Source organism: Engystomops pustulosus, unplaced genomic scaffold (genome assembly GCF_040894005.1).
Source record: "Engystomops pustulosus unplaced genomic scaffold, aEngPut4.maternal MAT_SCAFFOLD_146, whole genome shotgun sequence".
NCBI classification, from domain to species: domain Eukaryota; kingdom Metazoa; phylum Chordata; class Amphibia; order Anura; family Leptodactylidae; genus Engystomops; species Engystomops pustulosus.
The window spans coordinates 91,028-117,445 of NW_027285026.1; the positions used below are offsets into that span (position 1 = coordinate 91,028).

The 26,418-nt window shown below is 56.7% G+C and overlaps 1 protein-coding gene across 1 annotated transcript in view; it reads left to right on the forward strand.

Moving 5' to 3' along the window:
* The window catches only part of SCRT1 (scratch family transcriptional repressor 1), a 30,056-nt gene extending 20,666 nt beyond the window's left edge, over positions 1-9,390 (forward strand). Inside the window, exon 2 of the mRNA XM_072131821.1 lies at positions 2,874-9,390. Coding sequence (XP_071987922.1) covers positions 2,874-3,598 — 725 coding nt within the window. The 3' untranslated portion in view covers positions 3,599-9,390. The remainder of the gene's footprint in view (positions 1-2,873) is intronic.
* Positions 9,391-26,418: the final 17,028 nt, after the last annotated feature.

A 26,418-nucleotide genomic window follows, 5' to 3' on the forward strand; every position in this document is an offset into this window, starting at 1 on the left:
GAGAGGAGGTTTTACCATCACCATAGACAGGGGGCATCCTCTACACCTAGAGGAGAGGAGGTTATATCATCACCATAGACAAGGGGCATCCTCTACACCTAGAGGAGAGGAGGTTCTAGCATCACCATAGATAGGGGGCATCTTCTACACCTAGAGGAGAGGAGGTTCTACCATCACCATAGACAGGAGGCATCCTCTACACCTAGAGGAGAGGAGGTTCTACCATCACCATAGACAGGAGGCATCCTCTACACCTAGAGGAGAGGAGGTTCTACCATCACCATAGACAGGGGACATCCTCTACACCTAGAGGAGAGGAGGTTCTGCCATCACCATAGACAGGGGGCATCCTCTACACCTAGCGGAGAGGAGGTTATATCATCACCATAGACAAGGGGCATCCTCTACACCTAGAGGAGAGGAGGTTCTAGCATCACCATAGATAGGGGGCATCTTCTACACCTAGAGGAGAGGAGGTTCTACCATCACCATAGACAGGAGGCATCCTCTACACCTAGAGGAGAGGAGGTTCTACCATCACCATAGACAGGAGGCATCCTCTACACCTAGAGGAGAGGAGGTTCTACCATCACCATAGACAGGGGACATCCTCTACACCTAGAGGAGAGGAGGGTCTACCATCACCATAGACAGGGGGCATCCTCTACACCTAGAGGAGAGGAGGTTCCACCATCACCATAGACAGGGGCCATCCTCTACACCTAGAGGAGAGGAGGTTCTACCATCACCATAGACAGGGGACATCCTCTACACCTAGAGGAGAGGAGGTTCTACCATCACCATAGACAGGGGGCATCCTCTACATCTAGAGGAGAGGAGGTTCTACCATCACCATAGACAGGAGGCATCCTCTACACCTAGAGGAGAAGAGGTTCTACCATCACCATAGACAGGGGGAATCCTCTACACCTAGAGGAGAGGAGGTTCTACCATCACCATAGACAGGGGGCATCCTCTACACCTAGAGGAGAGGAGGTTCTACCATCACCATAGACAGGGGCCATCCTCTACACCTAAAGGAGAGGAGGTTCTACCATCACCATGGACAGGGGCATCCTCTACACCTAGAGGAGAGGAGGTTCTACCATCACCATAGACAGGGGACATCCTCTACACCTAGAGGAGAGGAGGATCTACCATCACCATAGACAGGGCGCATCCTCTACACCTAGAGGAGAGGAGGTTCTATCATCACCATAGACAGGGGGCATCCTCTACACCTAGAGGAGAAGAGGTTCTACCATCACCATAGACAGGGGACATCCTGTACACCTAGAGGAGGTTTTACCATCACCATAGACAGGGGCATCCTCTACACCTAGAGGAGAGGAGGTTCTATCATCACCATAGACAGGGGGCATCTTCTACACCTAGAGGAGAGGAGGTTCTACCATCACCATAGACAGGGGGCATCCTCTGCACCTAGAGGAGAGGAGGTTCTACCATCACCATAGACAGGGGGAATCCTCTACACCTAGAGGAGAGGAGGTTCTACCATCACCATAGACAGGGGGCATCCTCTACACCTAGAGGAGAGGAGGTTCTACCATCACCATAGACAGGGGGCATCCTCTACACCTAGAGGAGAGGAGGTTCTACCATCACCATAGACAGGGGGCATCCTCTACACCTAGAGGAGAGGAGGTTCTACCATCACCATAGACAGGAGGCATCCTCTACACCTAGAGGATAGGAGGTTCTACCATCACCATAGACAGGAGGCATCCTCTACACCTAGAGGAGAGGAGGTTCTACCATCACCATAGACAGGGGGCATCCTCTACACCTAGAGGAAAGGATGTTCTACCATCACCATAGACAGGGGCATCCTCTACACCTAAAGGAGAGGAGGTTCTACCATCACCATAGACAGGGGCATCCTCTACACCTAGAGGAGAGGAGGTTCTACCATCACCATAGACAGGGGGCATCCTCTACACCTAGAGGAGAGGAGGTTCTACCATCACCATAGACAGGGGGCATCCTCTACACCTAGAGGAGAGGAGGTTCTACCATCACCATAGACAGGGGGCATCCTCTACACCTAGAGGAGAGGAGGTTCTACCATCACCATAGACAGGGGGCATCCTCTACACCTAGAGGAGAGGAGGTTCTACCATCAGCATAGACAGGGGGCATCCTCTACACCTAGAGGAGAGGAGGTTCTACCATCACCATAGACAGGAGGCATCCTCTACACCTAGAGGAGAGGAGGTTTTACCATCACCATAGACAGGGGGCATCCTCTACACCTAGATATAATACTATATATTATGGTACTATAAGGCTTGTGTCAGGCTCCTCCTATGTGTATATCCAAGGTCTGTGTCAGGCTCCGGCTAGTTGTATATCTATGGCTTGTGTCAGGCTCCTCCTATGTGTATATCCAAGGTCGGTGTCAGGCTCCTCCATTCCCTGAAGTATAAAAGTTTGTACAGTCGGCGATCACACAAAGCTAATCGTTCTCTAAGGTCCTGGAGGAGAACCATTGACATTGTGGACATCTCGTTGCTCTGACCAGGAGTGGATGTTGGTGGAGGGGAATGACCTTTGTGATGGGTCATGGTGAGGTCCAGCAGACACGTCTGATCCATGGCGCTCGTTGTCCACGAATATCAGATGCTGCTGATTACTGACCCATTGCCAAGAACTGAGAAATCCGAGTTCTGACGATTCTGGTTCTGGTTATGCCTCAGTCGTAGAGTCTACATCTATTAACATTTCTACTCATGGGACAGAGGACACATGGAGGGGGGGGGGGACAGATTACCTGGTGGGTAGGTGTCATAGTCAAGGGGGAGGGGCATAATAACTCCTCACAATACTGTAACTATTGTACTTCTGTCTTTCAGGTTACATCAGTGACTACATCACGCCATCCGTATACGATGGAGACAGCAATGGAGCTATCAAAGTCCCCTCCCCAGACACCCTGTATACAGCAGTGCAAAGCGAGTATGGAGCCCCCGACTCTGAGCCCCCTGACAGCCCCCGCTCTGAGATCACCGGGGGCTACATCAATGGGGACACAGCAGTTAGTGAGGGGTACTCAGTGGATACGTTCTTCATCACTGATGGTCGGTCTCGTCGTAAGGTCTTAACTGGAGGTCGTTCAATTCAGAGACATAGCTGCAGCGAGTGCGGGAAGAGCTACGCCACATCTTCAAACCTAAGCCGACACAAGCAGACTCATCGCAGCCTGGATAGCAAGCTAGCCAAGAAGTGCCCGACCTGTGGCAAGGTATATGTGTCCATGCCGGCCATGGCCATGCATCTCCTCACACACGACCTCAAGCACAAGTGTGATACCTGTGGGAAAGCTTTCAGCCGCCCGTGGCTTCTCCAGGGTCATCTGAGGTCCCACACTGGCGAAAAGCCCTTTGGCTGTGCCCACTGTGGAAAAGCCTTTGCTGACCGCTCCAACCTCCGTGCCCACATGCAGACGCACTCTGCCTTCAAACACTACAAGTGCAAGCGATGCAGCAAGACCTTCGCTCTCAAGTCCTACCTGAACAAACACTACGAGTCTGCCTGCTTCAAGGGCTCGGTGCCTCCACTCAGCCCAGAGGAGGACTGAAGCTGCTCCGTTCATGGAGGACATGACCACTACCTGCATCCTTGTACCTGACTCCATGGCCGCTCCGGTGCAGAGTATATCTCCTCTTGCTCATGTGTCTTCTTGCTCCTCTGATGGTTGTTTCTCCTCACCGGAGATCCTGGTGACCCAGGGGGAGCTTCCCTTTTCTTACATTGAACGATGGGTCTTGCTATTTGCATCAAAGCATCTTCTTTAGACTTTTAGTTTCATCATGGAGCCTGGGAAGGGAGCAGGCCTGAGATTGTAGCCATAACGTGAAGTCACAGATTGGAGAAGACCTGCTTCTTCTTCTAGAAACCATCCTCTTCTTCCAATTGGTCCTTCATTTGTGAATGCCCTGGGGCCGCACAGGAGCCATTCAGCCCTTACCCGTCTCCGATGCTGATACTGGGGGTTTCCTACAATAAGTAGGAAACTTGTTTGGACCAGTAGGAATTTACTACAAGGAGCAATAAATGGAGACCTGGGGGAGGTCATTTGAGCGCCCATCAGGAGGAGAAGGCTTCACTGGGCGTCCTCTCCATGTGCTTCCAGTGCATCCTCGCCTTCTTCACTCCACAAAAACCTTGAGGGTTTTATAGATTTTTTAGGATGTTTCTTTTTTTAATCAGATGTATTTTCATGGATGTCTGTGGTTATGAGCAGACAATACGCATTAACCCTTTCACTGCTGCCAGTTTGACCACCAGAACTTTAACCCATCACATTATCATTCCTTCCAGCATGTACATGACCCTCCCAAGGCTCTGACAAGATGTCTTCCAGTCTTAATCACACCCTGGTCCATTGTTGTAGGACAATACAGAATGGAGTTTTATGGGGGACCCGGGGGGGGGGGGGCAGTGTTTTTCTCTGCGTTACTTTAAGGGGTTGACCAGTCACAATGATGTTCTGATGGTGGGGGTTGTGATCCTTTACCTCTATTCATTTCGGGTAACTGAGCTGCTCTCCCCATTGTCAGTGACTAGAAATAGTAGACTTCACCCTTGTGGTGTCTCTACATTATCTTCTCGGGGTTTTCCATGTCCCTTATCTTGCCGTTTAGTAGAGGGTGATATAGATTTTGGAGCCTAGAAGATGTTCTCATTGACCTTCCACCATATCATGGAAACAATGGGGCTCATTTACTAAGGGCTCCGTGGCCGCACTTTCGTTGGGTTTCCCGAATTTTTCCGTTTTGCGATGAATTCCGCGATCGGTTTTTGTCGCAATCACGGCGGCTTTCATGGCAGTCGGACAACCCAACGGATTCTGAAAAACGGCGGAATTTAAAAAACCACCTCCCACCATGGAGGGAATTCATGAATATGTCACAGGCTCTGACTAGTGTAGTGCTCCACCAGATCCATCCTGGTGATGATTGTGGTGATGGAACTGTGTCCGACTTTCCCATCCAGACCTCATGGCAGAAGAGAAGCCGAGGAGCTTTGTGCTTGTAGAACATCTCAGTCCAACTGTGGAGCCAAGGATGTTAGGACTTGTGTTTCTCCTACTGAGGAGGTCCCGATAAGTCGTATTCCCCCATCTTAGGCCTCATGCACACCACCGGATGCATTTTGCGGTCCTGTTTTTGCAGTGGTTTTCCAGCCACGTGTCACCTGTGTGTAAGCCACGAGCCACCGTAAATGAGCCATATCCGCAGTAAAATATGGTGGGTTGGCGCGCACGTGACCTGATCTCCTGGGTAACCCACCGCAGAAACAGGCCGCATGTGCCGGACAAACCCTTATGATGCACATTTTGTACTTCAAAAACATCCAAAAATAGGCTGTGTTGTATTGTTTATGTGCCGGGCAGTGCGGCACATGGTTGTGTCTAACGGTCTTGTGCATGAGACCTTCCAATGTGACTGGTCCATGAGTAACCTCTACCCCCACCCTGACAATCCATCACCTTCACAACCTTCATAACTCTCCATTCTCAAAGCCCAACAACCTACCAGGATGACCACTCAGTCATCAAGACTCCATGAGACGTGGACCTCCTGCAATAATGAGGAGACCCCAGCAGTGAAAGGGTTGTGCGTCCTTTGTGATTGGGTCATGATGGAGCCGCTCAATGACAATGATGTCTGGAGCCCCACCGGCCCCAGGTCTCATAGCTAGCAATAAGCGCTGGACACTCCGGCCATGGATGGTGGTGGCCCATTAGTGATGGGCATTGACCAGCGTGGTGGGGGTCCCAGTCGGGGCTATGACTGGGGTCAGGTTACTGATCAGTATCTCTATCTCTATGCCAAAGCATAAGTCACTTTTCTGTTCAGAAAATATGAGATTCCGAAAAAAATTCCCCACCTGGTCCCAGGACAAAGCAGAGAAAACCGTGGCACAATCGTAGGGAGAGGCGTGGACTGTGGACTGGTCCATGTCACCTTATTTTCTGGGGGTTTGCATGCAGAATTTGGAATCGCTGCCACTTTTGTAGGGTTTGGGGGGAGGGGGGAAGCGCTTAGTTGCAATATGTTCCCGTGGGGAATCGATACTGAAGATGAAGCAATAATAACCACATGTCGTGCATGCGCGTCCGGGCAGCTCTGCCGCCATTACTCTTGTATCAGGGATTTAGCGAATGACCTTGTATTTTGGGGACTCTGCTTTAGATCAGCGCTGCATGAGTCACACAGGAGGGGTCAGCAGCCGGGTGCACTACAACCCCCAGGATGCCCTGGATGCGGGAGCAGTGAGAGGCCCAATATATAGACCTGTCCTCCAGGAACCAGCTGCGTCCTGTGTAGTAGATGCGTCCTGCAGTCCCATGTAACAGCACTGATAACACAGAATAGCAGGCAGGATGTTCTGGTACCAGTTCAGGCCCCTGTGGGTGCAGTGACCCCCTGGGCCCCCCGGTGGTCGCCTGGTGATCATGCAGCGCTGTTCGACCCTTTCCCTGCCGCGTTTCTGCAGCTTGGAGCGGACGAGGTGCGGGAAAGGGGCGACATTTCCTTTTTTCTTCCATGTAATGCGTTGCCTGCAGATTAGCGCAATTTAGATGTAGGACATAGAATCTCTGACTTCCTGGAGGATGAAGATGACGCTACAGGATTAAATTTTTTGTTAAAAAATGAAAAATAATGAAAAAAATTACGTGGTGTCAGAGATGAGCGGCGTTGGCGTCAGTGATGAGCGGCGTTGGCGTCAGAGATGAGCGTCGGTGGCGTCGGTGAGGAGCGACGTTGGCGTCAATGATAAGCGGTGTTGGCGTCAGTGATCAGCGGCGTTGGCGTCAGTGATCAGCGGCGTTGGCGTCCGTGATAAGCGGCGTTGGCGTCAGTGATCAGCGGCGATGGCGTCAGTGATAAGCGGCGTTGGCGTCAGTAAAAAGCGGCGTCGGCATCAGTGACGAGCAGCGTCGGTGATCAGCGGCGTTGGCGTCGGTGACGAGCGGCGTTGGCGGCAATGATCAGCGGCGTTGGCGTCAGTGACAGGGGGCGTTGGCGTCAGTGATCAGCAGCGCTGGCGTCAGTGATAAGCGGCGTTGGCGGCAGTGATAAGCGGAGCTGGCGTCAGTGATCAGCGGCGTTGGCGTCAGTGATAAGCGGTGTTGGCGTCAGTGATAAGCGACGTTGGCGTCAGTGATAAGCGGAGCTGGCGTCAGTGATCAGCGGCGTTGGCGTCAGTGATAAGCGGAGTTGGCGTCAGTGATAAGCGACGTTGGCGTCAGTGATAAGCGGAGCTGGCGTCAGTGATCAGCGGCGTTGGCGTCAGTGATAAGCGGAGTTGGCGTCAGTGATAAGCGACGTTGGCGTCAGTGATCAGCGGCGTTGGCGTAAGTGATCAGCGGCGTTGGCGTCAGTGATCAGCGGCGTTGGCGTCAGTGATAAGCGGCGTTGGCGTCAGTGATCAGCTGCGTTGGCGTCAGTGATAAGCGGCGTTGGCGTCAGTGATCAGCGGCGTTGGCGTCAGTGATAAGCGGAGCTGGCGTCAGTGATCAGCGGCGTTGGCGTCAGTGATAAGCAGCGTTGGCGTCAGTGATCAGCGGCGTTGGCGTCAGTGATCAGCGGCGTTGGCGTCAGTGATCAGCGGCGTTGGCGTCAGTGATAAGCGGCGTTGGCGTCAGTGATAAGCGGCGTTGGCGTCAGTGATAAGCAGCGTTGGCGTCAGTGATAAGCCATGTGACCACCTTTCTACAGTAGCAATTGCTTTAGTTATGACGATATTTATGATAATGTGAATTCAGCACAAAAACGATTATTAATCGCCCCTCCCTCCTGGTGCCAGTGCCCCTCCCACAGGATCAGGGGCGGAGCTCATGCCAGGAGGGGGCGGGGAATCCTTCAGGTATTTCTGCACTTGTTTAGTTAATTTAAAAGAAAAAACATTGGACGCTGTCAGGAGTCAGGACTGGAAATGGACAATTGCACATGCATCGTCCTGTGGCTGCAGCTCATGCATCCTCTTGTGGCTGCAGCTCATGCATCCTCTTGTGGCTGCAGCTTATGTATCGTCCTGTGGCTGCAGCTCATACAAGGTCCTGTGGCTGCAGCTCATGCATCATCCTGTGGCTGCAGCTCATGCATCCTCTTGTGGCTGCAGCTCATGCATCCTCTTGTGGCTGCAGCTCATGCATCCTCTTGTGGCTGCAGCTTATGTATCGTCCTGTGGCTGCAGCTCATACATGGTCCTGTGGTCGCAGCTCATGCATCGTCCTGTCCATCGTCCTGTGGCTGCAGCTCATGCATTGTCTTGTGGCTGCAGCTCATGCATTGTCTTGTGGCTGCAGCTCATGAATCGCCTTGTGGCTGCAGCTCATGCATCGTCCTGTGGCTGCAGCTTATGTATCGTCCTGTGGCTGCAGCTCATACATCGTCCTGTGGCCACAGCTCATACATCGTCCTGTGGCTGCAGTTCATAAATCGTCCTGTGGCTGCAGCTCATGCATCGTCCTGTGGCTGCAGCTCATGCATCGTCCTGTGGCTGCAGCTCATGCATCGTCCTGTGGCCGCATCTCATACATCGTCCTGTGGCTGCAGTTCATAAATCGTCCTGTGGCTGCAGCTCATACATCGTCCTGTGGCTGCAGTTCATAAATCGTCCTGTGGTTGCAGCTCATGCATCGTCCTGTGGCTGCAGCTCATACATCGTCCTGTGGCTGCAGCTCATGCATCGTCCTGTGGCCGCAGCTCATGCATCGTCCTGTGGCCGCAGCTCATGCATCGTCCTGTGGCCGCAGCTCATGCATCGTCCTGTGGCCGCAGCTCATGCATCGTCCTGTGGCCGCAGCTCATGCATCGTCCTGTGGCCGCAGCTCATGCAACGTCCTGTGGCCGCAGCTCATGCATCGTCCTGTGGCCGCAGCTCATGCATCGTCCTGTGGCCGCAGCTCATGCATCGTACTGTGGCTGCAGCTCATGCATCGTCCTGTGGCTGCAGCTCATGCATCGTACTGTGGCCGCAGCTCATCCATCGTCCTGTGGCTGCAGCTCATGCATCGTCCTGTGGCTGCAGCCCATGCATCGTCCTGTGGCCGCAGCTCATACATCGTCCTGTGGCTGCAGCTCATGCATCGTCCTGTGGCTGCAGCTCATGCATCGTCCTGTGGCCGCAGCTCATGCATCATCCTGTGGCTGCAGCTCATGCAGATCCTTTGGCTCTTCTTACAACGGTGGATACAGCGATTTTTCATGATGGATGTTCTGGACTCCGCCCCCACCCCCCGGGGGAGGTGTTATTTTTATGCGTGGAAAGAGGGGGCGATCTACGTAGAATGAAAGCACAATGTACAATTTATTATAGGCCTTTACTGCACCTCAATAAAGCAATCAATAAACTCCATCCGTCTTCTTCTTTCATTCACTGCTGGGAAAGGGATCGATATCCCAACAGACCCGACCTCACTGTCCACAAGATTGTTACCAAAATACACCGGTGGCTGACCTGCAAACCACCATCCACGGAGGAGTGAGTCTGGAGGAGGAGGACAGAGGAGTCTGGAGGAGGAGGACAGAGGAGTCTGGAGGAGCAGGACAGAGGAGTCTGGAGGAAGAGGACAGAGGGGTCTGGAGGAGGAGGAGGAGGAGGACAGAGGAGTCTGGAGGAGGAGGACAGAGGAGTCTGGAGGAGCAGGACAGAGGAGTCTGGAGGAAGAGGACAGAGGGGTCTGGAGGAGGAGGAGGAGGACAGAGGAGTCTGGAGGAGGAGGACAGAGGAGTCTGGAGGAGCAGGACAGAGGAGTCTGGAGGAAGAGGACAGAGGGGTCTGGAGGAGGAGGAGGAGGACAGAGGAGTCTGGAGGAGGAGGACAGAGGAGTCTGGAGGAAGAGGACAGAGGGGTCTGGAGGAGGAGGAGGACAGAGGAGTCTGGAGGAGGACAGAGGGGTCTGGAGGAGGACAGAGGGGTCTGGAGGAGGACAGAGGAGTCTGGAGGAGGAGGAGGACAGAGGGGTCTGGAGGAGGAGGAGGAGGAGGACAAAGGAGTCTGGAGGAGGAGGTGGGCAGAGGGGTCTGGAGGAGGAGGACAGAGAAGTCTGGAGGAGGAGGAGGACAGAGGAGTCTGGAGGAGGACAGAGGGGTCTGGAGGAGTAGAAGGACAGAGGAGTCTGGAGGAGGAGGACAGAGGAGTCTGGAGGAGGAGGACAGAGGAGTCTGGAGGACAGAGGAGTCTGGAGGAGGACAGAGGAGTCTGGAGGACAGAGGAGTCTGGAGGAGGAGGAGGACAGAGGAGTCTGGAGGAGGAGGACAGAGGAGTCTGGAGGAGGAGGACAGAGGGGTCTGGAGAAGGAGGAGGACAGAGGAGTCTGGAGGAGGAGGACAGAGGGGTCTGGAGGAAGACAGAGGAGTCTGGAGGAGGAGGAGGACAGAGGGGTCTGGAGGAGGAGGAGGACAAAGGAGTCTGGAGGAGGGCAGAGGGGTCTGGAGAAGGAGGAGGACAGAGGAGTCTGGAGGAGGAGGACAGAGGGGTCTGGAGAAGGAGGAGGACAGAGGAGTCTGGAGGAGGAGGACAGAGGGGTCTGGAGGAGGAGGAGGACAGAGGGGTCTGGAGGAGGAGGAGGACAAAGGAGTCTGGAGGAGGAGAACAGAGGAGTCTGGAGGAGGAGGACAGAGGAGTCTGGAGGAGGAGGAGGACAGAGGAGTCTGGAGGAGGAGGACAGAGGGGTCTGGAGAAGGAGGAGGACAGAGGAGTCTGGAGGAGGAGGAGGACAGAGGAGTCTGGAGGAGGAGGACAGAGGGGTCTGGAGAAGGAGGAGGACAGAGGAGTCTGGAGGAGGAGGACAGAGGGGTCTGGAGGAGGAGGACAGAGGGCTCTGGAGGAGGAGGACAGAGGAGTCTGGAGAAGGAGGAGGACAGAGGAGTCTGGAGAAGGAGGAGGACAGAGGAGTCTGGAGGAGTAGGACAGAGGGGTCTGGAGGAGGAGGACAGAGGAGTCTGGAGGAGGAGGACAGAGGGGTCTGGAGGAGGAGGAGGACAGAGGAGTCTGGAGGAGGAGGACAGAGGGGTCTGGAGGAAGACAGAGGAGTCTGGAGGAGGAGGAGGACAGAGGGGTCTGGAGGAAGAGGACAGAGGGGTCTGGAGAAGGAGGAGGACAGAGGAGTCTGGAGTAGGAGGACAGAGGGGTCTGGAGGAAGACAGAGGAGTCTGGAGGAGGAGGAGGACAGAGGGGTCTGGAGGAGGAGGAGGACAAAGGAGTCTGGAGGAGGAGAACAGAGGAGTCTGGAGGAGTAGGAGGACAGAGGAGTCTGGAGGAGGAGGACAGAGGAGTCTGGAGGAAGAGGACAGAGGGGTCTGGAGGAGGAGGACAGAGGGGTCTGGAGAAGGAGGAGGACAAAGGGGTCTGGAGGAGGAGGACAGAGGAGTCTGGAGGAGGAGGACAGAGGAGTCTGGAGGAGGAGGACAGAGGAGTCTGGAGGAGGAGGACAGAGGGGTCTGGAGAAGGAGGAGGACAGAGGATTCTGGAGGAGGAGGACAGAGGGGTCTGGAGGAAGACAGAGGAGTCTGGAGGAGGAGGAGGACAGAGGGGTCTGGAGGAGGAGGAGGACAAAGGAGTCTGGAGGAAGAGGAGGGCAGAGGGGTCTGGAGGAGTAGGAGGACAGAGGAGTCTGGAGGAGGAGGACAGAGGAGTCTGGAGGAAGAGGACAGAGGGGTCTGGAGGAGGAGGAGGAGGACAGAGGAGTCTGGAGGACAGAGGAGTCTGGAGGAGGACAGAGGAGTCTGGAGGAGGACAGAGGAGTCTGGAGGAGGACAGAGGAGTCTGGAGGACAGAGGAGTCTGGAGGAGGACAGAGGAGTCTGGAGGAGGAGGAGGACAGAGGGGTCTGGAGGAGGAGGAGGACAACGGAGTCTGGAGGAAGAGGAGGGCAGAGGGGTTTGGAGGAGGAGGACAGAGAAGTCTGGAGGAGGAGGAGGACAGAGGAGTCTGGAGCAGGACAGAGGGGTCTGGAGGAGTAAGAGGACAGAGGAGTCTGGAGGAGGAGGACAGAGGAGTCTGGAGGAGGAGGACAGAGGGGTCTGGAGGGGGACAGAGGAGTCTGGAGGAGGAGGAGGACAGAGGAGTCTAGAGGAGGAGGACAGAGGGGTCTGGATAAGAAAAGAGGAGTCTGGAGGGGGAGGAAGATAGAGAGGTCTGGAAGAGGAGAAAGAAGGAGTCTGGAGAAGGAGGACAGAGGGGTCTGGAGGAGGAGGAGGACAGAGGAGTCTGGAGGAGGAAGAGGACAGAGGAGTCTGCAGGAGGAAGAGGACAGAGGAGTCTGGAGAAGGAGGAGGACAAAGGAGTCTGGAGGAGGACAGAGGGGTCTGAAGGAGTAGAAGGACAGAGGAGTCTGGAGGAGGAGGACAGAGGAGTCTGGAGGAGGAGGACAGAGGGGTCTGGAGAAGGAGGAGGACAGAGGAGTCTGGAGGAGGAGGACAGAGGGGTCTGGAGGAGGAGGAGGACAAAGGAGTCTGGAGGAGGGCAGAGGGGTCTGGAGAAGGAGGAGGACAGAGGAGTCTGGAGGAGGAGGACAGAGGGGTCTGGAGGAAGAGGACAGAGGGGTCTGGAGAAGGAGGAGGACAGATGAGTCTGGAGGAGGAGGACAGAGGGGTCTGGAGGAAGACAGAGGAGTCTGGAGGAGGAGGAGGACAGAGGGGTCTGGAGGAGGAGGAGGACAAAGGAGTCTGGAGGAGGAGAACAGAGGAGTCTGGAGGAGTAGGAGGACAGAAGAGTCTGGAGGAGGAGGACAGAGGGGTCTGGAGAAGGAGGAGGACAGAGGAGTCTGGAGGAGGAGGACAGAGGGGTCTGGAGGAGGAGGACAGAGGAGTCTGGAGAAGGAGGAGGACAGAGGAGTCTGGAGGAGGAGGACAGAGGGGTCTGGAGGAGGAGGACAGAGGAGTCTGGAGGAGGAGGACAGAGGGGTCTGGAGAAGGAGGAGGACAGAGGAGTCTGGAGGAGGAGGACAGAGGGGTCTGGAGGAAGACAGAGGAGTCTGGAGGAGGAGGAGGACAGAGGGGTCTGGAGGAAGAGGACAGAGGGGTCTGGAGAAGGAGGAGGACAGAGGAGTCTGGAGTAGGAGGACAGAGGGGTCTGGAGGAAGACAGAGGAGTCTGGAGGAGGAGGAGGAGGACAGAGGGGTCTGGAGGAGGAGGAGGACAAAGGAGTCTGGAGGAGGAGAACAGAGGAGTCTGGAGGAGTAGGAGGACAGAGGAGTCTGGAGGAGGAGGACAGAGGAGTCTGGAGGAAGAGGACAGAGGGGTCTGGAGGAGGAGGAGGAGGACAGAGGAGTCTGGAGGAGGAGGACAGAGGGGTCTGGAGGAGGAGGACAGAGGGGTCTGGAGAAGGAGGAGGACAGAGGAGTCTGGAGGAGGAGGACAAAGGGGTCTGGAGGAGGAGGACAGAGGAGTCTGGAGGAGGAGGACAGAGGGGTCTGGAGAAGGAGGAGGACAGAGGAGTCTGGAGGAGGAGGACAGAGGGGTCTGGAGGAGGAGGACAGAGGGTCTGGAGGAAGACAGAGGAGTCTGGAGGAGGAGGAGCACAGAGGGGTCTGGAGGAGGAGGAGGACAAAGGAGTCTGGAGGAGGAGAACAGAGGAGTCTGGAGGAGTAGGAGGACAGAGGAGTCTGGAGGAGGAGGACAGAGGAGTCTGGAGGAAGAGGACAGAGGGGTCTGGAGGAGGAGGAGGACAGAGGAGTCTGGAGGACAGAGGAGTCTGGAGGAGGACAGAGGAGTCTGGAGGACAGAGGGGTCTGGAGGAGGACAGAGGAGTCTGGAGGAGGACAGAGGAGTCTGGAGGACAGAGGAGTCTGGAGGAGGACAGAGGAGTCTGGAGGAGGAGGAGGACAGAGGGGTCTGGAGGAGGAGGAGGACAACGGAGTCTGGAGGAAGAGGAGGGCAGAGGGGTCTGGAGGAGGAGGACAGAGAAGTCTGGAGGAGGAGGAGGACAGAGGAGTCTGGAGCAGGACAGAGGGGTCTGGAGGAGTAAGAGGACAGAGGAGTCTGGAGGAGGAGGACAGAGGAGTCTGGAGGAGGAGGACAGAGGGGTCTGGAGGGGGACAGAGGAGTCTGGAGGAGGAGGAGGACAGAGAAGTCTAGAGGAGGAGGACAGAGGGGTCTGGATAAGAAAAGAGGAGTCTGGAGGGGGAGGAAGATAGAGAGGTCTGGAAGAGGAGAAAGGAGGAGTCTGGAGAAGGAGGACAGAGGAGTCTGGAGGAGGAGGAGGACAGAGGAGTCTGGAGGAGGAAGAGGACAGAGGAGTCTGGAGGAGGAAGAGGACAGAGGAGTCTGGAGAAGGAGGAGGACAGACGGCCCTGGAGGAGGAGGGCAGAGAATTCTGGAGGAGGAGTGCAGGGGAGTCTGAAGGAGGTGGAGGAAAGATGAGTCTAGAGGACTCTAGAGGAGGAGGAGGACAGAGGAGTCTGGAGGAGGAGGACAGAGGAGTCTGGAGGAGGAGGACAGAGGAGTCTGGAGGGGGAGGAGGACAGAGGAGTCTGGAGGAGGAGGACAGAGGGGTCTGGATAAGAAAAAAGGAGTCTGGAGGAGGAGGAGGACAGAGGAGTCTAGAGGAGGAGGACAGAGGGGTCTGGATAAGAAAAGAGGAGTCTGGAGGGGGAGGAAGATAGAGAGGTCTGGAAGAGGAGAAAAGAGGAGTCTGGAGAACGAGGACAGAGGAGTCTGGAGGAGGAGGAGGACAGAGGAGTCTGGAGGAGGAAGAGGACAGAGGAGTCTGGAGGAGGAAGAGGACAGACGGCCCTGGAGGAGGAGGGCAGAGCATTCTGGAGGAGGAGTGCAGGGGAATCTGAAGGAGGTGGAGGAAAGATGAGTCTGGAGGAGGAGGACAGAGGACTCTAGAGGAGGAGGAGGACAGAGGAGTCTGGAGGAGGAGGACAGAGGAGTCTGGAGGAGGACAGAGGAGTCTGGAGGGGGACAGAGGAGTCTGGAGGGGGACAGAGGAGTCTGGATAAGAAAAGAGGAGTCTGGAGGAGGAGGAGGACAGAGGAGTCTAGAGGAGGAGGACAGAGGGGTCTGGATAAGAAAAGAGGAGTCTGGAGGGGGAGGAAGATAGAGAGGTCTGGAAGAGGAGAAAAGAGGAGTCTGGAGAACGAGGACAGAGGAGTCTGGAGGAGGAGGAGGACAGAGGAGTCTGGAGGAGGAAGAGGACAGAGGAGTCTGGAGAAGGAGGAGGACAGACGGCCCTGGAGGAGGAGGGCAGAGAATTCTGGAGGAGGAGTGCAGGGGAGTCTGAAGGAGGTGGAGGAAAGATGAGTCTAGAGGACTCTAGAGGAGGAGGAGGACAGAGGAGTCTGGAGGAGGAGGACAGAGGAGTCTGGAGGAGGACAGAGGAGTCTGGAGGAGGAGGACAGAGGGGTCTGGATAAGAAAAGAGGAGTCTGGAGGAGGAGGAGGACAGAGGAGTCTAGAGGAGGAGGACAGAGGGGTCTGGATAAGAAAAGAGGAGTCTGGAGGGGGAGGAAGATAGAGAGGTCTGGAAGAGGAGAAAAGAGGAGTCTGGAGAACGAGGACAGAGGAGTCTGGAGGAGGAGGAGGACAGAGGAGTCTGGAGGAGGAAGAGGACAGAGGAGTCTGGAGGAGGAAGAGGACAGACGGCCCTGGAGGAGGAGGGCAGAGAATTCTGGAGGAGGAGTGCAGGGGAATCTGAAGGAGGTGGAGGAAAGATGAGTCTGGAGGAGGAGGACAGAGGACTCTAGAGGAGGAGGAGGACAGAGGAGTCTGGAGGAGGAGGACAGAGGAGTCTGGAGGAGGACAGAGGAGTCTGGAGGGGGACAGAGGAGTCTAGAGGAGGAGGACAGTGGAGTCTAGAGGAGGAGGACAGAGGGGTCTGGATAAGAAAAGAGGAGTCTGGAGGGGGAGGAAGATAGAGAGGTCTGGAAGAGGAGAAAAGAGGAGTCTGGAGAAGGAGGACAGAGGAGTCTGGAGGAGGAGGAGGACAGAGGAGTCTGGAGGAGGAAGAGGACAGAGGAGTCTGGAGGAGGAGGAAAGAGGGGTCTGGAGGAGGAGGAGGACAGAAGAGTCTGGAGGAGGAGGAGGACAGAAGAGTCTGGAGGAGCAGGAGGACAGAGGAGTCTGGAGTAGGAGGAGAACAGAGGAGTCAGTAGGAGGACGAGGACAGAGGGGTCTTGAGGAGGAGGACAGAGGAGTCAAGTAGAAGACATATGAGTCTGGAGGAGGAGGAAAGAGGGGTCTGGAGGAGGAGGAGGACAGAAGAGTCCGGAGTAGGAGTTGGACAGAGGAGTCTGGAGGAGGAGGAGGAGGACATAGGGGTCTGGAGGAGGAGGAGGTCAGAGGGGTCTGGAGGAGGAGGAGAACAGAGGAGTCTGGTGGAAGAGGACAGAGGAGTCTGGAGGAGGAGGAGGACAGAGGAGTCAGGAGGAGGAGGAGGAGGACAGAGGAGTCTGGGGGAGGAGGAGGACAGAGGAGTCTGGGGGAGGAGGAGGACAGAGGGGTCTGGAGGACGAGGAGGACAGAAGAGTGTGGAGGAGGACATAGTAGTCTAGAGGAGGATGACATAGGAGTCTGAAGGAGAAAAAGGGCAGAGGAGTCTGGAGGAGGAGGTCAGAGGAGTCTGGAGGATGAGGGCAGGGGGTCTATAGGAGGAGGACATAGGAGTCTGGAGAAGGAGGACAGAGGGGTCTGAAGGAGGAGGTCAGAGGGGTCAGGAGGAGGAGGACAGAGGGGTCTGGAGAAGAACAGAGGAGTCTGGAGGAGGAGGAGGACAGAGGAGTCTAGAGGAGGATAGAGGAGTCTGGAGGAAGAGGAGGGCAGAGGAGTCTGGAGGATGAGGGCAGCGGGTCTGTAGGAGGAGGACAGAGGAGTCTGGAAAAGGAGGACAGAGGGGTCTGAAGGAGGAGGTCAGAGGGGTCTGGAGGACAGAGGAGTCTGGAGAATGAGGGCAGAGGGGTCTGGAGGAGGAGGAGGACAGAGGAGTCTGGAGGAGGATAGAGGAGTCTGGAGGAAGAGGAGGGCAGAGGAGTCTGGAGGATGAGGGCAGCGGGTCTGTAGGAGGAGGACAGAGGAGTCTGGAAAAGGAGGACAGAGGGGTCTGAAGGAGGAGGTCAGAGGGGTCTGGAGGACAGAGGAGTCTGGAGAATGAGGGCAGAGGGGTCTGGAGGAGGAGGAGGACAGATGAGTCTAGAGGAGGAGGAGGACAGAGGAGTCTGGAGGAGGAGGAGGACAGAGGAGTCTGGAGGAGGACAGAGGAGTCTGGAGGATGTGGAGGACAGAGGGTTCTGGAGGAGGAGGACAGAGGAGTCTGGAGGAGGAGGACAGAGGGGTCTGGAGAAGAATAGAGGAGTCTGGAGGAGGAGGACAGAGGAGTCTGGAGGAGGAGGACAGAGGAGGACAGAGGAGGAGGACAGAGGGGTCTGGAGAAGAAATGAGGAGTCTGGAGGAGGAGGAGTCTGGAAGAGGAGGACAGAGGAGTCTGGAGGAGGAGGAGGACAGAGGAGTCTGGAGAAGGAGGACAGAGGAGTCTGGAGGAGGACAGAGGGGTCTGGAGGAGGAGAACATAGAAGTCTGGAGGAGGAGGACAGAGGAGTTTGGAGGAGGAGGATAGAGGAGTCTGGAGGAGGAGGAGGACAGAGGAGTATGGTGGAGGAGAACAGCGGAGTCTGGAGGAAGAGGACAGAGGAGTCTGGAGGAGGAGGACAGAGGAGTCTGGAGGAGGAGGACATTGGAGTCTGGAGGAAGAGGACAGAGGAGTCTGGAGGAGGAGGACAGAAGAGTCTGGAGAAGGAGGACAGAGGAATTTGGAGGAGGAGGAGGACAGGGGAGTCTGGAGGAGGAGGACAGAAGAGTCTGGAGAAGAAGGAGGACAGAAGAGTCTGGAGGAGGACAGATGTGTCTGGAGGAGGAGGACAGAGGAGTCTGGAGGAGGAGGAGGACAAAGGAGTCTGGAGGAGGAGGACAGAGGAGTTTGGATAAGAAAAGAGGAGTCTGGAGGAGGAGGAGGACATATGAGTCTAGAGGAGACGGACAGAGGAGTCTGGGGAGGAGGAGGACAGATGAGTCTGGAGAAGGAGGACAGAGGGGTCTGGAGGAGGAGAACATAGAAGTCTGGAGGAGGAGGACAGAGGAGTTTGGAGGAGGAGGATAGAGGAGTCTGGGGGAGGAGGAGGACAGAGGAGTCTGGAGGAGGAGGAAAGAGGGGTCTGGAGGAGGAGGACAGTAGAGTCTGGAGGAGCAGGAGGACAGAGGAGTCTGGAGTAGGAGGAGAACAGAGGAGTCAGTAGGAGGACGAGGACAGAGGGGTCTTGAGGAGGAGGACAGAGGAGTCAAGTAGAAGACATATGAGTCTGGAGGAGGAGGAAAGAGGGGTCTGGAGGATGAGTAGGACAGAAGAGTCTGGTGGAAGAGGACAGAGGAGTCTGGAGGAGGAGGAGGACAGAGGAGTCAGGAGGAGGAGGAGGACAGAGGAGTCTGGGGGAGGAGGAGGACAGAGGGGTCTGGAGGACGAGGAGGACAGAAGAGTGTGGAGGAGGACATAGTAGTCTGGAGGAGGATGACATAGGAGTCTGAAGGAGAAGGAGGGCAGAGGAGTCTGGAGGAGGAGGTCAGAGGAGTCTGGAGGATGAGGGCAGGGGGTCTATAGGAGGAGGACATAGGAGTCTGGAGAAGGAGGACAGAGGGGTCTGAAGGAGGAGGTCAGAGGGGTCAGGAGGAGGAGGACAGAGGAGTCAAGTAGAAGACATATGAGTCTGGAGGAGGAGGAAAGAGGGGTCTGGAGGAGGAGGAGGACAGAAGAGTCCGGAGTAGGAGTTGGACAGAGGAGTCTGGAGGAGGAGGAGGAGGACAGAGGGGTCTGGAGGAGGAGCAGGGTCAGAGGGGTCTGGAGGAGGAGGAGAACAGAGGAGTCTGGTGGAAGAGGACAGAGGAGTCTGGAGCAGGAGGAGGACAGAGGAGTCAGGAGGAGGAGGAGGAGGACAGAGGAGTCTGGGGGAGGAGGAGGACAGAGGGGTCTGGAGGACGAGGAGGACAGAAGAGTCTGGAGGAGGAGGAGGACAGAGGAGTCTGCAGGAGGAGGAGGACATAGTAGTCTGGAGGAGGATGACATAGGAGTCTGAAGGAGAAGGAGGGCAGAGGAGTCTGGAGGAGGAGGTCAGAGGAGTCTGGAAGAGGAGGTCAGAGGAGTCTGGAGGATGTGGAGGACAGAGGAGTCTGGAGGATGTGGAGGACAGAGGGTTCTGGAGGAGGAGGACAGAGGAGTCTGGAGAAGAATAGAGGAGTCTGGAGGAGGAGGACAGAGGAGTCTGGAGGAGGAGGACAGAGGAGGACAGAGGGGTCTGGAGAAGAAATGAGGAGTCTGGAGGAGGAGGAGTCTGGAAGAGGAGGACAGAGGAGTCTGGAGGAGGAGGAGGACAGAGGAGTCTGGAGAAGGAGGACAGAGGGGTCTGGAGAAGAATAGAGGAGTCTGGAGGAGGAGGACAGAGGAGTCTGGAGGAGGAGGACAGAGGAGGACAGAGGGGTCTGGAGAAGAAATGAGGAGTCTGGAGGAGGAGGAGTCTGGAAGAGGAGGACAGAGGAGTCTGGAGGAGGAGGAGGACAGAGGAGTCTGGAGAAGGAGGACAGAGGAGTCTGGAGGAGGACAGAGGGGTTTGGAGGAGGAGAACATAGAAGTCTGGAGGAGGAGGACAGAGGAGTTTGGAGGAGGAGGATAGAGGAGTCTGGAGGAGGAGGAGGACAGAGGAGTATGGTGGAGGAGAACAGCGGAGTCTGGAGGAAGAGGACAGAGGAGTCTGGAGGAGGAGGACAGAGGAGTCTGAAGGAGGAGGACATTGGAGTCTGGAAAAGGACAGAGGAGTCTGAAGTAGGAGAAGGAGGACAGAAGAGTCTGGAGAAGGAGGACAGAGGAATTTGGAGGAGGAGGAGGACAGAGGAGTCTGGAGGAGGAGGACAGAAGAGTCTGGAGAAGAAGGAGGACAGAAGAGTCTGGAGAAGGAGGACAGAGGAATTTGGAGGAGGAGGAGGACAGAGGAGTCTGGAGGAGGAGGACAGAAGAGTCTGGAGAAGAAGGAGGACAGAAGAGTCTGGAGGAGGACAGATGTGTCTGGAGGAGGAGTACAGAGGAGTCTGGAGGAGGAGGAGGACAAAGGAGTCTGGAGGAGGAGGACAGAGGAGTTTGGATAAGAAAAGAGGAGTCTGGAGGAGGAGGAGGACATATGAGTCTAGAGGAGACGGACAGAGGAGTCTGGGGAGGAGGAGGACAGATGAGTCTGGAGAAGGAGGACAGAGGGGTCTGGAGGAGGAGAACATAGAAGTCTAGAGGAGACGGACAGAGGAGTCTGGGGAGGAGGAGGACAGATGAGTCTGGAGAAGGAGGACAGAGGGGTCTGGAGGAGGAGAACATAGAAGTCTGGAGGAGGATGACAGAGGAGTTTGGAGGAGGAGGATAGAGGAGTCTGGAGGAGGAGGAGGACAGAGGAGTCTGGAGGAGGAGGAAAGAGGGGTCTGGAGGAGGAGGACAGAAGAGTCTGGAGGAGCAGGAGGACAGAGGAGTCTGGAGTAGGAGGAGAACAGAGGAGTCAGTAGGAGGACGAGGACAGAGGGGTCTTGAGGAGGAGGACAGAGGAGTCAAGTAGAAGACATATGAGTCTGGAGGAGGAGGAAAGAGGGGTCTGGAGGAGGAGGAGGACAGAAGAGTCCGGAGTAGGAGTTGGACAGAGGAGTCTGGAGGAGGAGGAGGAGGACAGAGGGGTCTGGAGGAGGAGGAGGTCAGAGGGGTCTGGAGGAGGAGGAGAACAGAGGAGTCTGGTGGAAGAGGACAGAGGAGTCAGGAGGATGAGGAGGACAGAGGAGTCAGGAGGAGGAGGAGGAGGACAGAGGAGTCTGGGGGAGGAGGAGGACAGAGGGGTCTGGAGGACGAGGAGGACAGAAGAGTGTGGAGGAGGACATAGTAGTCTGGAGGAGGATGACATAGGAGTCTGAAGGAGAAGGAGGGCAGAGGAGTCTGGAGGAGGAGGTCAGAGGAGTCTGGAGGATGAGGGCAGGGGGTCTATAGGAGGAGGACATAGGAGTCTGGAGAAGGAGGACAGAGGGGTCTGAAGGAGGAGGTCAGAGGGGTCAGGAGGAGGAGGACAGAGGGGTCTGGAGAAGAACAGAGGAGTCTGGAGGAGGAGGAGAACATAGAAGTCTGGAGGAGGAGGACAGAGGAGTTTGGAGGAGGAGGATAGAGGAGTCTGGAGGAGGAGGAGGACAGAGGAGTATGGTGGAGGAGAACAGCGGAGTCTGGAGGAAGAGGACAGAGGAGTCTGGAGGAGGAGAAGGAGGACAGAAGAGTCTGGAGAAGGATGACAGAGGAATTTGGAGGAGGAGGAGGACAGAGGAGTCTGGAGGAGGGGGAGGACAGAGGAGTCTGGAGGAGGAGGACAGAAGAGTCTGGAGGAGAAGGAGGACAGAAGAGTCTGGAGGAGGACAGAGGAGTCTGGTGGAGGAGGACAGATGTGTCTGGAGGAGGAGGACAGAGGGGTCTAGAGGAGAAAGAGGAGTCTGGAGGAGGAGGACAGAGGAGTTTGGATAAGAAAAGAGGAGTCTGGAGGAGGAGGAGGAGAGAGGAGTCTGGAGGAGGAGGAGGAGGAGGAGGAGAGAGGATTCTGGAGGAGGAGGACAGAGAAGTGTGAAGGAGTAGGAGAACAGAGGAATCTGGGGGAGGAGGAGGACAGAGGAGTCTAGAGGAGACGGAGAGAGGAGTCTGGGGAGGAGGAGGACAGATGAGTATAGAGGAGGAGGACAGAGGAGTCTGGAGGAGGACAGATGAGTCTGGAGGAGGAGGAGGAGGACCGAGGAGTCTGGAGGAGGAGAAGGACAGAGAAGTCTGGAGGAGGAGGCGGACAGAGGATTCTGGAGGAGGAGGACAGAGGAGTCTGGAGGAGGAGGAGGACAGAGGAGACTGGAGGAGGAGGAGGACAGAGGAGTCTGGAGCAGGAGGACAGAGGGGGTCTGGAGGAGGAGGAGGACAGAGGGGTCTGGAGGAGGAGGAGGACAGAGGAGTCTGGAGGAGGAGGAGGACAGAGGGGTCTGGAGGAGGAGGAGGACAGAGGAGTCTGGAGGAGGAGGACAGAGGGGTCTGGAGGAGGAGGAGGACAGAGGGGTCTGGAGGAGGAGGAGGACAGAGGAGTCTGGAGGAGGAGGACAGAGGGGTCTGGAGGAGGAGGAGGACAGAGGGGTCTGGAGGAGGAGGAGGACAGAGGAGTCTGGAGGAGGAGGACAGAGGGGTCTGGAGGGGGAGGAGGACAGAGGGGTCTGGAGGGGGAGGAGGACAGAGGGGTCTGGAGGAGGAGGACAGAGGAGTCTGGAGGAGGAGGACAGAGGAGTCTGGAGGAGGAGGACAGAAGGGTTTGGAGGAGGAGGACAGAGGGGTCTGGAGGAGGAGGACAGAGGAGTCTGGAGGAGGAGGACAGAAGGGTTTGGAGGAGGAGGACAGAGGGGTCTGGAGGAGGAGGAGGACAGAGGAGTCTGGAGGAGGAGGAGGACAGAGGAGTCTGGAGGAGGAGGAGGACAGAGGATTCTGGAGGAGGAGGAGGACAGAGGAGTCTGGAGGAGGAGGAGGACAGAGGAGTCTGGAGGAGGAGGACAGAGGAGTCTGGAGGAGGAGGACAGAAGGGTTTGGAGGAGGAGGACAGAGGGGTCTGGAGGAGGAGGAGGACAGAGGAGTCTGGAGGAGGAGGAGGACAGAGGAGTCTGGAGGAGGAGGAGGACAGAGGATTCTGGAGGAGGAGGAGGACAGAGGAGTCTGGAGGAGGAGGAGGACAGAGGGGTCTGGAGGAGTAGGAGGACAGAGGAGTCTGGAGGAGGAGGACAGAGGAGTCTGGAGGAGGAGGAGGACAGAGGAGACTGGAGGAGGAGGAGGACAGAGGGGTCTGGAGGGGGAGGAGGACAGAGGGGTCTGGAGGAGGAGGCGGACAGAGGTTTCTGGAGGAGGAGGAGGACAGAGGATTCTGGAGGAGGAGGAGGACAGAGGGGTCTGGAGGAGGAGGAGGACAGAGGAGTCTGGAGGAGGAGGACAGAGGGGTCTGGAGGAGGAGGAGGACAGAGGGGTCTGGAGGAGGAGGAGGACAGAGGAGTCTGGAGGAGGAGGACAGAGGGGTCTGGAGGAGGAGGACAGAGGGGTCTGGAGGAGGAGGAGGACAGAGGAGTCTGGAGGAGGAGGACAGAGGAGTCTGGAGGAGGAGGAGGACAGAGGAGACTGGAGGAGGAGGAGGACAGAGGGGTCTGGAGGAGGAGGAGGACAGAGGAGACTGGAGGAGGAGGAGGACAGAGGATTCTGGAGGAGGAGGAGGACAGAGGAGTCTGGAGGAGAAGGTCTGGAGGAGTGGGTTAGGGCAGGGGTACACTGTTAGGGAGTGGGTTAGGGCAGGGGTACACTCTTGGGGAGGGGGTTAGGGCAGGGGTACACTGTTAGGGAGGGGGTTAGGGCAGGGGTACACTCTTGGGGAGGGGGTTAGGGGAGGGGTACACTGTTAGGGACTGGGTTAGGGCAGGGGTACACTGTTAGGGAGTGGGTTAGCGCAGGGGTACACTCTTGGGGAGGGGGTTAGGGCAGGGGTACACTCTTGGGGAGTGGGTTAGGGCAGGGGTACAATCTTAGCGAGTGGGTTAGGGCAGGGGTACACTCTTGGGAAGGGGGTTAGGGCAGGGGTACACTCTTGGGGAGGGGGTTAGGGCAGGGGTGCACTGTTAGGGAGGGGGTTAGGGCAGGGGTACACTCTCGGGGAGGGGGTTAGGGCAGGGGTACACTCTTGGGGAGGGGATTAGGGCAGGGGTACACTGTTAGAGAGTGGCTTAGAGCAGGGGTACACTCTTGGCGAGGGGCTTAGGGCAGGGGTACACTCTTGGGGAGTGGGTTAGGGCAGGAGTACAATTTTGGGGAGGGGGTTAGGGCAGGGGTACACTGTTAGGGAGTGGGTTAGGGCAGGGGTACACTGTTAGGGAGTGGGTTAGGGCAGGGGTACACTCTTGGGGAGTGGGTTAGGGCAGGGGTACACTCTTGGGAAGGGGGTTAGGGCAGGGGTACACTGTTAGGGAGTGGGTTAGGGCAGGGGTACACTCTTGGGGAGTGGGTTAGGGCAGGGGTACACTGTTAGGGAGTGGAATAGGGCTGGGGTACACTGTTGGGGAGTGGGTTAGGGCAGGGGTACACTCTTGGGGAGTGGGTTAGGGCAGGGGTACACTCTTGGGGAGTGGGTTAGGGCAGGGGTACACTCTTGGGGAGGGGGTTAGGGCAGGGGTACACTGTTAGGGAGTGGGTTAGGGCAGGGGTACACTCTTGGGGAGGGGGTTAGGGCAGGGGTACACTCTTGGGGAGTGGGTTAGGGCAGGGGTACACTCTTGGGGAGGGGGTTAGGGCAGGGGTACACTGTTAGGGAGTGGGTTAGGGCAGGGGTACACTGCTAGGGAGTGGGTTAGGTCAGGGGTACACTCTTGGGGAGTGGGTTAGGGCAGGGGTACACTCTTGGGGAGTGGGTTAGGGCAGGGGTATACTCTTGGGGAGGGGGTTAGGGCAGGGGTACACTGTTAGGGAGTGGGTTAGGGCAGGGGTACACTGTTAGGGAGTGGGTTAGTGCAGGGGTACACTCTTGGGGAGTGGGTTAGGGCAGGGGTACACTCTTGGGGAGTGGGTTAGGGCAGGGGTACACTCTTGGGGAGGGGGTTAGGGCAGGAGTACAATCTTGGGGAGTGGGTTAGGGCAGGGGTACACTGTTAGGGAGTGGGTTAGGGCAGGAGTACAATCTTGGGGAGTGGGTTAGGGCAGGGGTACACTCTCGGGGAGGGGGTTAGGGCAGGGGTACACTCTTGGGGAGGGGATTAGGGCAGGGGTACACTCTTGGGGAGGGGGTTAGGGCAGGGGTACACTCTTGGGGAGTGGGTTAGGGCAGGGGTACACTCTTGGGGAGTGGGTTAGGGCAGGGGTACACTCTTGGGGAGGGGGTTAGGGCAGGGGTACACTCTTGGGGAGTGGGTTAGGGCAGGGGTACACTCTTGGGGAGTGGGTTAGGGCAGGGGTACACTGTTAGGGAGTGGGTTAGGGCAGGGGTACACTCTTGGGGAGGGGGTTAGGGCAGGGGTACAATCTTGGGGAGGTGGTTAAGGCAGGGGTACACTCTTGGGGAGTGGGTTAGGGCAGGGGTACAATCTTGGGGAGTGGGTTAGGGCAGGGGTACACTGTTAGGGAGTGGGTTAGGGCAGGGGTACACTCTTGGGGAGGGGGTTAGGGCAGGGTTACACTCTTGGGGAGTGGGTTAGGGCAGGGGTACACTGTTGGGGAGGGGGTTAGGGCAGGGGTACACTGTTAGGGAGTGGGTTAGGGCAGGGGTACACTCTTGGGGAGGGGGTTAGGGCAGGGGTACACTCTTGGGGAGGGGGTTAGGGCAGGGGTACACTGTTAGGGAGTGGGTTAGGGCAGGGGTACACTCTTGGGGAGTGGGTTAGGGCAGGGGTACACTGCTAGGGAGTGGGTTAGGTCAGGGGTACACTCTTGGGGAGTGGGTTAGGGCAGGGGTACACTCTTGGGGAGGGGGTTAGGGCAGGGGTACACTGTTAGGGAGTGGGTTAGGGCAGGGGTACACTGTTAGGGAGTGGGTTAGGGCAGGGGTACACTCTTGGGGAGTGGGTTAGGGCAGGGGTACACTCTTGGGGAGTGGGTTAGGGCAGGGGTACACTCTTGGGGAGTGGGTTAGGGCAGGAGTACACTCTTGGGGAGGGGGTTAGGGCAGGGGTACACTCTTGGGGAGGGGGTTAGGGCAGGGGTACAATCTCGGGGAGGCGGTTATCTAATATCTGGGGCGGCGATCCTCATGGCCTGTGCTGCCCCCATCTTCTATACTCAGTGCCGCCATCTTTAGTGGAACGCATTGAACGTTGCTTCCCTGGAATCATCTCCTGACAGCTGATTGCACGGTGTGTGAGAAGGTGTTGGAGGACTCCTCTGTCTCTTCTGTAGGACACTCCAGGAGTCTTCTCCAGTTTTTGTCATGAGTTTCTCTATGCCCCGAGCACCCCCTCCGTACTCAGCTCCCACCAGAGGTCCCTGGATGAAGATCTTGGATGTTAATAGTCAGATCTCAGAGTATAATTAGCTCAGACACGTAATAAATCTCCCACTTTCCATCCTGGAAGATTCTTATCAGACATCGGCCTTGGCGGGAAATGTCATTGAACAAAATGTTCCACAATCTGGGGGGGTGGGGGGGGTGGGGTTTCTGCAGATTCATGGCCTCTGCCCCAGCAATCTCCAGGGATGGTGGAGCAGAACTTGTGACCAGACGCCTCCAATGAGTCTCTGAACAATCGGTATTGGGTGGAGAAATTTAGAAAGTAGGATCCAGACCCCTGAACTAAGCGCTGGGCTAATTGGCAGTAGTGTGGGTGCAGGGCGGATCCAGGACAAAC